At 45.1% G+C, this 15,472-nt stretch overlaps 3 protein-coding genes across 3 annotated transcripts; 1 reads left to right on the top strand and 2 right to left on the bottom strand.

The window, feature by feature from the left end:
* Positions 1 to 523: 523 nt before the first annotated feature.
* On the bottom strand, positions 524 to 2,292 carry DFL_005091 (Glycoside hydrolase superfamily; the record flags this gene model as incomplete). The annotated part of the gene is made up of 5 exons (XM_067634297.1): positions 524 to 662; positions 720 to 1,317; positions 1,381 to 2,042; positions 2,142 to 2,194; positions 2,290 to 2,292. The coding sequence occupies 5 exons, from the start codon at positions 2,290 to 2,292 to the stop codon at positions 524 to 526; spliced, it is 1,455 nt and encodes a 484-aa protein (XP_067492379.1).
* A 5,793-nt stretch (positions 2,293 to 8,085) lies between these two features.
* DFL_005090 (uncharacterized protein) lies at positions 8,086 to 10,041 on the top strand (the record flags this gene model as incomplete). Its single annotated transcript, XM_067634296.1, has 5 exons — positions 8,086 to 8,188; positions 8,252 to 8,338; positions 8,399 to 8,555; positions 8,611 to 9,831; positions 9,903 to 10,041. 5 exons carry the CDS (start codon positions 8,086 to 8,088, stop codon positions 10,039 to 10,041), a joined length of 1,707 nt encoding a protein of 568 aa, XP_067492378.1.
* Positions 10,042 to 13,743: 3,702 nt separating this feature from the next.
* DFL_005089 (uncharacterized protein) lies at positions 13,744 to 15,442 on the bottom strand (the record flags this gene model as incomplete). The annotated part of the gene is made up of 4 exons (XM_067634294.1): positions 13,744 to 13,783; positions 13,892 to 14,700; positions 15,258 to 15,359; positions 15,425 to 15,442. The coding sequence occupies 4 exons, from the start codon at positions 15,440 to 15,442 to the stop codon at positions 13,744 to 13,746; spliced, it is 969 nt and encodes a 322-aa protein (XP_067492377.1).
* Between the last annotated feature and the right edge of the window lie 30 nt (positions 15,443 to 15,472).

The following is a 15,472-nucleotide window of genomic DNA, read 5'->3' as shown; positions in this document are numbered from 1 at the left end:
AGGTCTACTAAGCTATGTCTGTCTTAGCCATGGGCTGAGCCTAGAACCACTGAAGTTAACAGAGGAATTTCTTAGTCTGGTGTGATTCTTGAGAATTTCTAGTGCATTGCCATATAAAGCATCTATTGGTTACAAATTTTGACCCCTGGGATGGCCTATTAACATATACAACATACTTCCTACTTAGTCTGGTGATGGGGCTGTAGCTATCCATTTCATGACTAGACCAAATTAATTTTAAGCCAATTCCCCAGGTTAGCCACACTCCACGACCTTGCAGATAAACTAGTGCTATTATCGATGAAACCACAGTCACTTTCCAGCTATATGAGCGAACGGTATTGCATCATATCTCTTCAGTTGAATGCCAAAGGAAGTAGTTCTATTCCGCGAACTACTTATATCAATATTGCGGGATGCTAACTTAATTCGAAATATATACATCTATAAGTGATCATAACAATGGCATTAGAATGCCACAAGCAGATAAGTATCCGCAGCTTTAAAGATCAGCATTAAAATCTTAAGCAGTCTTGATCAATGATGTGAAAAGGTCGCCGATAACGCGAGCACTCTTCTTTGGGTGTCTCTTCTGACCGCCGTCATAGTCGACATAGGTGACACCGAAGCGGGTGACGTAGCCCTCAGCCCATTCGAAGTTACTAGTTAAATACTGTTAGTATATGATTAGGATCTGTAGCGGCGAGACTGAAACTTACTCCATCAAGGACCAGGCGGTGTAGATGCGGACATTGACGCCATCTTCAACAACGGCGTCCTTCATAGCGTTGATGTAACCTCGGAAGTATTCGCATCGGAAATCATCCTCGAGAATCTCTGGGAATGGAGGCTCGGCCTCGCCATCGCCCCTCTTAGCTTCGGAAGTACCGTTTTCGGTGACGTAGATCTTAGGGAAGTTGTATCGCTTGCTCAACCAAACGAGCAACTTTCGGAAACCAATTGGGCTGGGTCTCAACCAGACACTCTGGGTCTCTGGTCCAATGTTTTCTCCGGCTTTGCTGTAGAAACCGGTCTCGAGGTTTCCGAGGAAGTCAGCTGGCTCAGGTTCACCCTCCTTGTGCTTGATGTAGTTGGCGGTGTAGTGGTTCATTCCGTAGAAGTCGTTGGAGCCCTTGATGAGTTCAACTTCTTCTGGGGTGAATTCCGGGAGACGGTCTCCAAGTTGCTTCCTCATCGACTCAGGGTAGTGGCCGAAGTAGACTGGGTCAGCAAACCAGGAGATAGCGAACTCAATCTTGCGGTCGCAAGCCTCAACATCAGCCGGGTCTTCTGGGTCCCATGGCTCGGCCCAGTCACCTATGGTACCGAAAATCTTAGATTATATTGAATAATAGAAGGGTACAATTCTAAATATCTTACCGTTCAATGTGATACCGATCTCACCACCATTCTTGGGCTTGAACTCGTCACGGTAGACCTTGACGGCCTTACCGTGGGCAACGAGCAAGCTGTGGCCAACGATCCAGCACTCAGTAGAAGAGTCACCCTCTGGGGAGACGTCACGGTTGCTAGTCCTTCCAGGGGCGTGAAGGCCGACATTGTAACCGAGGACAGCGCTGCACCATGGCTCGTTGAAGGTGATCCAGTGCTTAACAGTTGGGAGCGCCTCGAACATGACTCTAGCGTATCTCTCAAAGTCCAAGCTGAATTCTTCCTTGTTGAGGAGACCGCCATACTTCTTGTCAAGGTTATCCGGAAGATCCCAATGGTAGAGGGTGACCATAGGGGCGATTCCGGCTTCCTGGAGTTTCTGGACGAACTTCTGGTAGTGGGCAATACCCGCTTCATTCACAGGGTCGTCTCGGCCACCAAGTGGGATGACACGGGGCCAGGAGATAGAGAAACGGTACACCTTGGCACCAAGGTTCTTTAGAAGGGTGATATCTTGATCGACATTGTTGTAAGAGTCGCAAGCGACATCTCCGGTCTTTCCGTCAGCGACCTTCCCTGGAGTCTTTGAGAAGGTATCCCAAATGGATGGACCACGGCCATCCTGATCGAAACCACCTTCGATCTGGTAGCTATAGTCAAAATATGTTAGAAAGAATTCATATATCGTTCAAGTTATATGATATGGGAACATAAGATGGGATGGGGTAAGGGGTGTGCGGGGTACATACGCGGCAGTCGCAAACCCCCAAAGGAAATCGGATGGCAAAGACATTCTGGACCTCTAGTATTTGGTAATATGTTAATATGGAGATGTGGTTTTCTCGTCGGACAAAGTTAATTGTTCACGAAGGCAATGATGAAAGGGAATATACGGACCATCTTGAACATCGAGCAGAACCTCCGAGCTTTAAATACGAGATTATTGCGTTCGGCCGCTTCGTCGCGTCGATTCCGAGAGATCGAGCCCTGGCGTTTCTCTAGTCGCTCGGATTTACTTGATGCGCCATATAGCCGTATATCCACTCTGCGACAAGGTCGTAGCTTGTAGACTGTATATCTCTACATCGCATTTTCTGAGTTTTGGAGCTCGCCAGCTGGACCAACCATGCCGTTTTAGTGCCGCCATCGAGCTATCTTTCCGTTATATTGATCCGGGAAGTCTGGGGTAGCAGGCAGGTTATATGGTTACTAGCTAAGACCACAAGCAAAACCCCACGTTTCCCACCAAAGCTTCCATAGTAGGGTGATGACGTGAAGTCTTTCGGAACATCTCTGGAATAACTTTCACAACACAAACCCTCGGAATAACCCTGGAAAAACTCATTGAGACTCGTATCATAATTGTTTCTTAGAAGGAGACGCTTGCGTTTCGTGATAATGGCCAATGCGTCAACTAGAACGAGCGTGTGCCATCGAGGTTCGAATTGAAGCTAAATTCAGTGGAGTTTTTGTCACGAGATTTTGGAAATATATGATATATGATAACACTCTCAGTGGTCAGTTACCGTGACCACAAGGATGATTCGTCTGACATTAATCATGCCGGGTTTGCCTTAAGCGTATATGGAAAGATCTCATACACAGTAGTTTTTTTATATAGCTGCAAGATGTCCGTTTTAGCGGGGTTGGAAACTCATCTACGGCTATTCGTCCCGTCTTCCGTTTCCGAGGCTGCTGCCAAACTTTTAACGCATCAGATGATGATGGGTAAATACAACATTGCATAAATAGAATTCATTTTCTCCGCACTAGCTTGGTTAAAGTATCGGCTTCTCGCCATAGTCTCGTCATTATCGATATGGAATGTATAAGCCTACGTAGGCGATGTTCTTTCCATACTGTCGCTACCAAAACTCAGATTTTGTCAATATACAACGCCCAGATCTTCTCAGCCGCTCGGCAATCTCCTGGGTCTATCCGGTTTCCGAATCTTTAGCAAACGCCCCGCATATCGAGTATGTGGCATGGTCATTTGATTGAAAACCCATATCAATGTTTTGTTCGAAATTATAATTTAACTGGTATATCCTGAATTCAGCTAAAGCTTGAGGTTGAAGTTCTTCCGAAGCCCTTATAGACATCATCCAATTCAATTTGCAACATTTTCAACTCGAGGATATGTGTTGCTAGCGAGCGACCAGCCTCGTCACCAGACTGTGGATCAATCTCTCAACATTTTAGAAGTCTGACAATCTCACCCAAGAGAGTTTTCTCTTGGTCCTTATTACAAAGTGGTCGTCAACAAGCCGGGTATACATTACCATCAAGATTTAATTGATGGTTAGATCCTTACTAACGCAGGGCTAACCAAACCTCAATCCCATGTTCAATCCGAACAATATTAAGAAAGTATATAGTTATACGTAGTATAAAATGTTAGTCTCGAAAGATGGAAGTCAAACCAAAGCTTTAGAAGCAGACAAGAATATGAACACCTATAGAATACTTCTCGTCACTCTCTAATGAGAAGTATCATTGTTGGTTCTTGCTATATAGATAACTGCAAACATTTCTATCTTCACGCAGTCTCGTAATGAGCTTCACACAGACACTTCCTGAGTACACTTGAAACGGGTTTCGGCGGTACTCAGTATTATTGCTAAACCGCCACAACCGTGATACCAGTCATCCCATTTGTGAAATCTTACATTACGATATCTCGAGTTTATCGGGTTATCCTAAGCACCCTCATAGTCTCCTGGTCAGCCGAGTGTGGGATGTGTTTCACTACACCACCTCAGTACGACGTGTTCAGTTAGAGTTATGCGCCGAACACTTATGGTCCACAAGTGAAGTATTCACTTGGAAACGAAATTGTCAAAGGCTACTGTGGTTGTGCAACTTATTATTATTACTATTACTTTCTCTCTATATATTCTCAACCACTAGATTTGAATCCCCAAGCCGAATACTCGGATATGCTACTAGCAATATCCTTTGAGAATTGTTTATCACAGAGATATTTTGTCTTTGGATCTTGGGATTGGCAGATTGATCAACATAGGTTTCCCCTGATAGAGGCCCAGCAGGGTCAAGGCTGTAAAACAGTTGCTATAAGACGAATAAGGCTCAGGTGGCTTTCTTACATAGTAGACATAGTAAACCAAAGCTGCGGGAACGCTAATAAACAGAAAAGTAGCCTATCGTCATCTCTGTAAGAAATACGAGACTTGTCATTTAAAGTAGCAATTTATCCATATTAAGCGAGAAAGGTAAACGGGACAGTGTCTAACATAAAATCGTTCGTGATAGGTCAGTTAAATGTGTGAACGGTCACAGTAAATTCTGCTAATGAATGCACGGCCTCAACAAATGTGCTAACGAGTTAGCTATGGACGTTTTAGTCTAAAATCCCGCGGGAAGGGGCACGGGAGATCGTTTGCTGATGCAGGTACGGTACCAAGTGTTCACAAATGTGATATGGTGACGCAGGGTCCCAGAAGTCTACGATTGCCGTAGAAGTTACCCATAGTAACAGTATGTTGCTCAGCCCCTATTCTAAAATCACTTACCCTCATTATACTTAAACCAGAGTTCGTACCTAAATTTACACCTCTGGAGTAGTTATTTGGGAATACGAATTTAGCCTACCAGGCTGATATGGTAACATGTAGTTGTGTCGAGACATAGCCATCTGGCTGTAATTTCGTGGATGGCGCTTTGAGGTCAATGCAATTGCTATTTAGCAACAAAAGCCATGAGGATCGACGACCGGCTTGGAAACGAGAACACCAAGAAATCGCTAATGATAAGTTGACGATTTTAGCCAGATAAGTCCTATTGCTATAAAATAACGTGTTTGCCATGCTCTCTGCAGGGTGAACCCTCAAGCCTCATGTCAACTAGATCACGGTATTCAGAAAAGCGTGTTATAATAGTGTGTTGAGCTATTTATTTGCTGCATTTGAATATTCCCTGCTACTTTTTTCTAAAAGCGTTAAGCCTCTCCGCGTTTCCCCGCATGACACTTTTGAGGCTAACTCGGGCGCCCGTATGAGACTCGCACAAGGCTCGAGTCTTTGCAGTACACAGTACAAACAGACCACCGGAATTCAGAAATGGGGTAGCATGAATGCGACTCAGTTCATGTGAGCTCAGCTAACTGTGGATCAAAAACGGAGACATTCTCGAACATTCAAACTATGTCAAAGCAGATATTAGCGACTATCGTTGACGAGGAAGCGCCGTGATTGGGTAATTTTAAAATTCGATACGTCTGACGAAAGTAATTTTATATCTCGAAAGCTTATTCCGTTGAAGGATCATATGACACTTTAAACCGAACACACAATAATTGGAAGCAAATTTCACCCGTAAGGGTGCACGGATATAAAATTTGCTGCAAGAGCGCCGCTTGGGCCGCCACATTCCCGTATTTTATATATCGACCACAAAAGAAAATTGATCTGCGTCATCCAGCTGTGTTTGAAGCTTTCAATTTGGGAGTTCTTGATGTACGCAGTCGCTGAAACGTTTACGGATCTGCTTTCTCATAGTTAAATCTTATCATTGCGCACTCCTGCAGAGAATCGATAAAGATGATGTAGCTTGGCGGGAACGGGAAACCTTCCAGATATCTGCAGATACCTCAGCGTCATGAACTTGTGTCTGAGAGTCTTCTGAATTACGAGGTTGGGAGTTCGTATTTTCTAATGGGTGAAACCTGCCGTGTTAGTGCAGTTTTATATGTGGATACGACAATTGCAAGTCGTCCTCAGCGCTCACACTCAGCCAGTGCACGCTGCGTTGCAACATCACCTTCTTTCCAAGTTTACTTCATAGCCAAAACCACGGAAAAACTATCCTCCTGCACCAAGGAATACGAGTCTTTCGGTCATGGCGCAGGTTGTCAGTGGGAATGCACTGCAGACGGCCAATAAAACGTCGTCGCCATTCTAGCGCAACCCATTCGGGATGACTGATATTGCCAAGATGGAGGTGCATTGTGTCGGAGCTGAATGGCCGCCCCGGCTAAAATCAAGACGGCTCACGAGAGCATCGGCTGCAGGTTCACTCCAATCAAAAGAACGCCACTGCTAAGAGAAATCAGGACAAAAAGAGATCCAGATTAATTTTGATTACCATGACCATTGTGCTGCTATGTCTCGGAAGTTTCGCGAAACCGTTGTGTGAGGTTTTGATGTGATTTTTAGTTTGTGAGGCGCTATATATATCATTGAAAATGTGCAGATATGTGTACTATACGAGTGTCATTTGGCCAAAACTTGTACTGGAAGTTTTAAATTTTGAGAAACGAAGTGGGGATGCCTTCGAACCGTCAGCCTTTTCACTCTATCGAATTTGTAAAAATCTGAAGTAGTGGCCGTTGAGTCGACGCTAGTTCTGCTAAACCATTCCAAGCGATATCGGTCACGTTTCTTCGATGTCAGCCAATAGAGACATAGAGCTCAATAGCTTGTCCTGCGGGATGTCGACTCTGAGCGCCGATAAAGTGGGCTGCTATGGTTTGTCTGCGGGAAGAACACCCGCATGCATACTGTGTAGATTCTAGAAGACCCGGCAAAATCTTTCCCCCACCATTGAGAGTGGCTTCCAAAGGCCACTCTCTAGCTTGTAAACTTCGACTTTGGGTCTTGCCCCTCCCTAGTAGTCCCAAGGCTTTTTCTGACAATTTGCCCCTCAGTCAAGTTGTGGACGCCTGCTCTAATGATGGTCATCCATGTCGATGCTTGCTGATGGGCTCGTATACCTTTGCCTCGCCCAGTTTAAAATCACGCTTTTTTCGGTTAAATAGACACATCTGACAAAGAGAAAGTTCAAGGTCGAGGATGGACAGGGTCTATCAGAATTCTTGGGTTTCTTCCACGCATTTCCCCATATTTTCTTTCCTGAACCTGGTGTGGGTCATACCCCGGCCCATCACATCGGGGCTCTCTGGCGGAGAAGCAAAGGAAAAAGGAAGACTTTTCTTCTTTTCGTTATCAAAGGCGACAATGATGCTGCCCTCTCAGGTTCTTCCGGTTGAATTCAAGAGACCCAGTCTCTGGCCACCTGCAACAAGCTTGTCGACGCACGCTATACCCTTTCCATATCCCTGCGCAAATCACCTACGCCTCATGGTCACACTGTCAGAGCGTTTCTCCACAGTCTCTTTTCTACACAGCGTTTTCTGGGGCCGCATATCCATAAGCAAGAACATGCTTTCTGGAGATGGGGACTCCGTTCAAGGGTGTGTGTTTTGTCTAATTCGCACACTAAAAGAAACAGGCTGGGGACCTGGTCAAGCGTAGACTCTTGTCTTGCGAATGTTCCAGTGCATGCAAAAATGCAAATCGTATAAGAAACTCGCCTTCTCCCCTGTACCGACATACTTTTTAAAAAAATTGGCGACCATCACTCTCTTTTCCATACCTATTTCAGGTACTTCCAGAAACGTGAACATACACCAATCCATTGGTGGGACAAGCGAGCAAGATACCGATAAACATCTATCGATATCTGGTATCCCGAGTTAAAGCTTTGAAATACTAAGCAGGCTAGCTTGGTGTAGTCATCGGCGGGGAAGCGCAGGTAACATACTTTATAGTGGAGGAGAAGCCGAATCCATCCGACCTTGAAATCGAACATATCAATATCTGAATGTCAAACTTCAATTCGAAACCAGCAAACGAATTTGATTTCGGTTTCGAGGATAGTAGACGACAATCAGCAATGGGTCGACAAGAAGAATCTCAAGTCTACTACCAGGAGCGGGAATCATGGGGGAGCAACAGCAATCAGGACCATAATTCTGATAGGTGGAGACGGACGTATGGTAAGTATCGAACACCCTACGGGTACCTTCCACTCGTATATACTGATCATAGAACCGAAGTAGTGTCGAACGAGACTACAACCGTGAATGAACAATTTGAATATGCACCCTCGCAACATGAAGGTCAAGTCACAACAGTAGCCAATATTGGTATGATCTTACGCCTGACCATTCCTTCTTTTGTATCATAAAAGCTAATAATAATTTTAGGCTTGGCCGATGCTTTACTGGCCACCAAACCTTCGCCATGGACTTCGTCTATGTTGAAGCTATACTCATTTCTGTTGGTGGCGTTCTTAAACTCATGCATCAACGGTTACGACGGATCTTTAATGAGTGGTATCAACGTTATGCCCTATTACCAAAAGTAAGATTATAATCTTCAAGTCTAATAATAACGACTCTGGCTAACCCCATCCTAGATACTTCGGCATGGAAAAGGAAGGCGTACAGACAGGCTTAGTCTTCTCCATCTATACCATTGGTAACATCGTTGGTTCCTTCTTCGCTGGACCATTCACAGATTGGTGGGGCCGAAGATGGGGAATGTTCATTGGTGCCTCCATCATCATTCTCGGTACTTGTGTCCAAGCTCCAGCCACTACAAAGGCCATGTTTATTGGTGGCAGATTCGTCCTTGGTTTTGGTGTCGCGATTACAGCCACTGCGGGTCCCTCATATGTGGCAGAGATGGCTCACCCAGCCTGGAGAGGTACACTTACGGGCCTTTACAATACCTTTTGGTTTGTCGGTGGTATCCCTGCCACTTGGACTTTGTATGGAACGAATAAGATCCAAAGCGACCTATCCTGGAGACTTCCCATCTGGCTTCAAGCGGTTGCCTCAGGCCTTGTAGTCCTTGGCGCCCTCTTCTGCCCGGAAACCCCTCGCTGGTTGATTTCTAACGACCGCCACGAAGAAGCCATCCAAGTCCTCACAAAGTACCACGGAAATGGTGACCGCAACTCTCCAATCGTTCTCCTTGAGTACCGAGAGATGATGGAAGAAATCTTTACCGAAGGTTCCGACAAGCGTTGGTGGGATTACTCGGAGTTGGTCAATACCAGGCCGGCGCTTTGGAGAATGTCTTGCGTTATCGGAATGGCCATGTTCTCGCAGCTCTCTGGTAACGGCCCGGTGTCATACTTCATGCCAATCCTGCTCGACAATCTGGGAATCGAGGATGTCAAGACACAACTTATGTACAACGCCGTTCTCAACGTTCTATCCTTCTTCGTGGCTACGATTGGTGCTCGCTTCACTGACGGTCTTGGTCGAAGACCTGTTCTTTTAATCGGAACGTCCCTTTTCGTTTTCATCTGGACTATGATCACCGTACTCACTGGTCTTTACGGTTCAGAAGGAGAACAGAACGAGGCAGGTGGTCGAGCAGCCATTGCTTTCATCTATCTCTTCGGTATCACATACTCATTCGCCTACACCCCACTTCAAGCATTGTATCCCGTCGAGTGTTTGTCATACGAAACTCGAGCAAAGGGTATGGGTATCTACAACTTGGCAGTCAACATTGCAGGTGTTATCAATACTTTCGTCATCCCGGTTGCTTTCAAAGAAATTGGGTGGAAGCTTTACTTCCTTTACGTTGCTTGGGATTTCTTTGAAGTTATTTGCATCTACTTTATGTAAGTTTTCCTTGCCTCACTTCTCAAGATCTCGTCAATGGAGAAAAGAAGACTAACCAGACATCGCATAGTTTCGTCGAAACCAAAGACCGCACTCTCGAAGAAATCAGCGAAATATTCGACGCTCCCTATCCAAAGCAAAAGTCTCTGCAAAAGCACATCATCGTCATCACCGACAGAGGTATCCTGGACAAGGGATACGATCAGTGATTTTGATTTTTATCCTGCCTTGCGTCCTTTCGTGTGCATAATTTTGCCTAAGCATTTCTCGTTCTTTGGTGGGAAAAGTCTTTACACCCCTCTTCGAACTTGCATCTATACATCGTTCGTTCTGTGCAGGACACCGACGACATTTACCTAATACAAACCGCTCGACCCTTACTACCAATAATACTAACATCGTTCTCGCTACATACCAGCAAAGCGTCGGATGCAATACTTTACGCTCGTTACGCTTTTCATAACCTCAATACCCATTCATGTACAAAGTTTAACCACTAACCCCTTCGATTCCCTTAATGGCGTCAAATCTGGATCTGGAACGAATTTCCCTAGCTTTTCCTTTTGGCGTTTATTATTATTCTTTTCTTGTTTGAAAATACCACTATCATGTCGTTTATTTGTTTATTTGAGTATCTTACTCGCAATTTTAGAGGACCATTTTTCTGGAATCAATTGCCTTCGAACAGACTATATCTACCATCCAACTAACTTGCTTTTCAAAAATTTCGAAGATGCATATTCACACTCGCTCCGAAGGTTCGTCTTTTTTCTTATTTCGTCTTGCTAGTGGAAGCCCCATGCATAGCAGACAGGAAATGTACATGTACTATAACCTACTTACCGATCAATACAAATATATCTGATACCTCCAAATTCTACGAATTCATAATATAAATTTAAATTGTAAAATTCATATATCCAGGTTATCTCCACAAATAGAACACTAGAATTGCAATCACAACCGGTTAAGGCTAAAATTAAAATCCTAATTACAATTAAAGCTTCTGGGAATTTTGAAGCGTAAAACTTATAGATCATCTAAAACCGAATATACGATCGAACCTTGGCTCACATCTTGACCTAAAGATCACAAATAACAAAACCAGTTTGTTCAACTTGCTAGCTCGAATAACCTACCCTCGGTAACGCACCCACCGAAGGCGAGATCTCAAATTCCCGGATGATTTGCGCCGTAACGCAGCAGACAACAGAAGGCCAGTGCGCCTTTACCCATTGGCCACAGGATCCAACCAACTACCTTTAGCAAATCACGACGGAAGGGACATAGATGCAGACCTTCACGCCATCTGACAGGCTCTCAAACAGTACTGACACACTTTACATGGACAAGGGCGGCGGATATGGCGAACCAACCCAGCTATCTCACAAAAAAAAAAAAACCGTAATCCCCAGAAGTGGACCCTAGGGATCACGACCCTGAAGGAACCCCTTCCCTTGACCATGATCTGACACATACGTAGTAACTAGGTATAACACCACGAGCTCTCTGAGCCTCACGAAACAAGATACTCTTTCTCATTATTTCGGCTCTTCGAGTTTTCCTAGTAGGTCGGCCAGCCATTTCCCTCTCAAATACATTGGCAATACTCACCCTCCTTCGCTATCCCACCTCGTTTACTAAAACAAGCTGGTTTACACGAAAAGGGACACGCATTCACGTTTAACAAAGTTTGGATTTTAACCTAACCTTGCTCACACATCATCAACCATGCGCATTCTAGTATGCATATTTCAACGAAAGGACCCCATGTCAGGTACTTAGTATCCACATTGTGAACTTGTACCTGACTAGGCCGGGGTAACCGTCGTCCTGCCACTTTACTTGTCAACGCATTTTTTGACGTTGTAGGGGTTTCCGGTTAAGTCCAATATAATCAGCTGGTCCAGCTTTTCGCGCGAACAAGTAAAAAGATCGTTTCAGAATCTGTATGTTTGGAGAGTTGGTATAAAATAATTGGAATATTTGTTCAAGTCTTGTGATTTCTTTAGTTTGCGATTCTGGTTAGTTTGCTATATCGTATGATTCGAGATCGATATTATGAGCATCATGAGATTCCGGTTGTATAAAAGTCTTTAAGAATTGTGTTGGCGGTCCAGGTCTGGCTCACGAGACAAAGAAGAATATACAAAATCCAATGAGATACTACTAACGGATTATAGTAAAACTGCGACCGCAAGGGCAGAGAAACTACTGCCACATGTCAAAAACATACTCTTTTTCTTTTTTTCTTTTTCTTTTCATTGGGCTCCAATCGATCAATTCATCCCATCGTCCTGAAGCCCCATGTCGACATACTTACATGGACATGCTCCCAAGCTAGCCCTGCTCAAAAGCAAGGCTCGACTTTACCCGATAACCACACTACGGGAAACCACATCCCGACCAACTTAGCTTGTAAGCTTGCTCCTCCACTACCCACACACACGCGTTCGTCCCGATGTCCCCAAATTGCACTCCCAAAATAAACCCACAGTTTCAATTCAAGGGGAAAGACGATTCTGATAGATTGGAAAGAAAAATGGACCAAAAGTTCTATTTTGCGCAGATTTACGTATGAACACACAGACGTCCGCCACAATATGGGAAATATGAGGCAGTGGCCACGGTCCGGCCGCCGATCGACGTAATAATTCACATATGTGTCTGTGGCATTTAAATCGGCGGATCCATCTAGGTGATGTTGGACGTTTGGATTTAGTGTGTATCGTAATATATCGAAAATTTATTTCTTTTCTTTTCATCCCAAAAATGCATTGACTGGTTCGCCTCTCGAATCGCGAATAGATTAACGAACTCGATGCTAGTTCAATGGGGTCAGCGGAGGTAGTTGGTCCGTGTTCAGAAAGGGCTTGGCTGGTCCCATACTGGCCTACTTTGTATAGTGCTGCTATTTCGAGGCCTGCTTGAACCCCCCAATCACTTTTTTCTTTCTTTTTTTTGATTTATTCCATAAAGTTGTACATTAATCGATAGTATCCAGGCTAGATTCAAACTAACGACCTCAAGGCGGAACAATCTGATATCGATTTGATCAACTAATCAATACGGACTAGTCGACTGCGACATATTCGCACACATTAATATTAATTACTCTGTCCACAGCCGCATTTAATATAATACGAAAGACCACCGCAATCACAAATATTAAGTTTGTATTTTTTGGTATCCTTCCTGAAGCCGAGGAGACCACGCTCCTCGGACCAAAAGCAACGGCCATATAACAGCCGATAACTACTTTCGTAAACGGTAAACTTCGCAGTATAAACATCTGATCCTGACACACCCATGAATGGAAAAAAAGCCACTGTCTTGGAACATAAAACACTGGCCTCTGGCAAAGAAGGATTGTGGTCCCGAAGTTGACCTAACAGGCCTCTAAAGTTAATCTCTGTGGAGGCACATCTATCATGATAGGCCTGACAGAAAAAAGGCGGCCATAAAATAGCCGGTTATAGTAGGTGCGAGATAATGAGCTAAGGGTCGAAAGGTGTGAGGAATAGGAAGAAAAACAGATGCATGGAGAGAACGGAAAAAAACACCTTGGAAAACAGATGATAGTGAGATGGTTTTGGTATTACACCCGGATTTTGTAACCTGAACGCCGTTAGCTTGCAAAAAGGATACTGAGGAAAGTAGTAATATTCTGGAAAGTCATGGGGAAGGAAAGAGGATTAGCATGATGTCCGGAAAGAAAGATATTATGTCAACTGATCAATGTCGCACTCCGGTGGGTGAAAAGACCAATAGACCGTAGGCAAAGTGGGGCTGGAAGCAAAAGGCAAGGTGAGGCTCATGCGGTTTGAATGTGGCTGTTATAGACGTTTCATTTCTTCTAGCCGGAAAAGCGAGATGAGGTCAAGCTAAGAACAAAGTGTGATCCTAGTGGATTACCACTCATATTCTCCAGTAGCTCTGCTGAAGACATATCTATGTGATTAAAAAACTCAGGTTAGCTATTTGTGCGACCCTTCACATGATATCTCGCTCCATGGAAAACGACTTCTAGGAATTGCAGGGAAGGGGCAATGAACATACTCTTTCCCATTTACAGTCAAGACGCCATGTCGGAGCCAACACTTCCATTTATTCTTGGTACGTTGGACCTTTTCGTACATGCACAGCATGATCTGGGAGATACCTTCACCATCGTCATCATCATCAACAGGTTCCTCATCCGTATCATCAAGGTCAGAGTTGATAGCATCTTCATCCATGTCAGGACCGTCAGTCTGGGGCAGCCTAGGCGCGACTGAAGCTCTTGATGGACCGGCAATAACATCAGGAATTGGCGACAAGGTGAAGTTCGCATCAGCAGTTTGAAGAGAGGTAGCTCCTTTCACCTTCTTCTTTTTCTTAAGAGGGCGGACTTGGAGGACATCTGTTTGGATGTTGAACTGCCTTAAAGCTTCCGCAATTGCATCCTCGTAAGTACGAATTTGTTCTCCCTCCAAGACAATTTGTCGAATCTGCCCATCAGCTTCTTGCCTAGTAGGTCCGTCATCAGGTCCGTCGGTTTGACCATTGAGATGGTGCTGCTGCTGAGGTGGTGTAGGCAACATAAGCCCAGGAAATGACGAACGTTGCTGGGAATTTCCTCCAAATTTCTGAGCAACCATCTCACGAGCACGCGCCGCAGCGAGACTTGGGTCGCTAAGAGCTTGACCTAGTGGGGCTGGAGGTGGTGGTGGTGGCAATTCGGCCTCTGGCTCGGGCTTTATGCGAGTACCATCAGAGGCGAGGTCACCGCCAGCGTCGACCTCTTGTTTGGCAGGTGGCTCAGGGACAGGCTCCGGGTCCCAAGGGAACGTAGCTACCCTGAATCCAGACAGCTTTTCTTGCCAGACCTATTTACGGGAAGCAATATCATTAGTCAGCTTGCTTCTAATCAAGGATACTCAGCAGAGGCTGATAGGTTCTGTTGGAGAAGCGAGTGTTGGGCTGTGTTGGGGTTGGTTTGAGCGAATAAGAGACGCGTCCAAAGCCCCATGAGATATAAAAGGCTGCTCAGCTGCTTGGGAACCTGGCATGATCTTGCCCCAGTCTGGCCCAAGGAAAAATATGACCTAGCTTAAAAGCCCGGATTCCGCACTAAAGGAGTCCTGGAGGGATTTTGCCCCAGCAGCACTTCTTTTTCCACCAGCACTGTTGTAGCGAAAGAACATTTTGGAGTAAAGGGATAGGAAGCTAGAAGGAAATCGCGACGCCCGAGCAGGATTTCAAAGCCCGATTCTCCATCGATGCGACAAAGTATAACCAGAAAGGCTCATAGCCTTTCGGTATCTCCATACCTGGGACGACTCCAACCTCTCCGTTGAGAGAGACTCGTTGAACCCAGGGCAAGCCAGCAGGGAATCTGGAAATCTCGGTCGGGGAAAACTAATAAAAGGAAATGCACTCATACCTTTTTCAACTCCTCCAGAACGGAGGGATCAATGCCGCTGTCTTGGACATCTGTGATAGAGCTGTCGATAACCTGCTGGATGACCTTCTCGTATACCTTACCCTGTTCCACGTCGGTTCGGTCAGCCACCACCCAAACAACAACGAATAAGCGTTATTGAAACTTACAACAGTGATGTTAGTCATTTTGACGGGTCAGGAAGACTTGCGCGATGG

Source organism: Arthrobotrys flagrans, assembly GCF_004000055.1.
Source record: "Arthrobotrys flagrans strain CBS H-5679 chromosome Unknown unitig_0, whole genome shotgun sequence".
In the NCBI taxonomy this organism is placed as follows: Eukaryota; Fungi; Ascomycota; class Orbiliomycetes; order Orbiliales; family Orbiliaceae; genus Arthrobotrys; species Arthrobotrys flagrans.
Note: the sequence above shows the minus strand (reverse complement) of the source record. Positions and strands in the feature narration are given on the sequence as shown.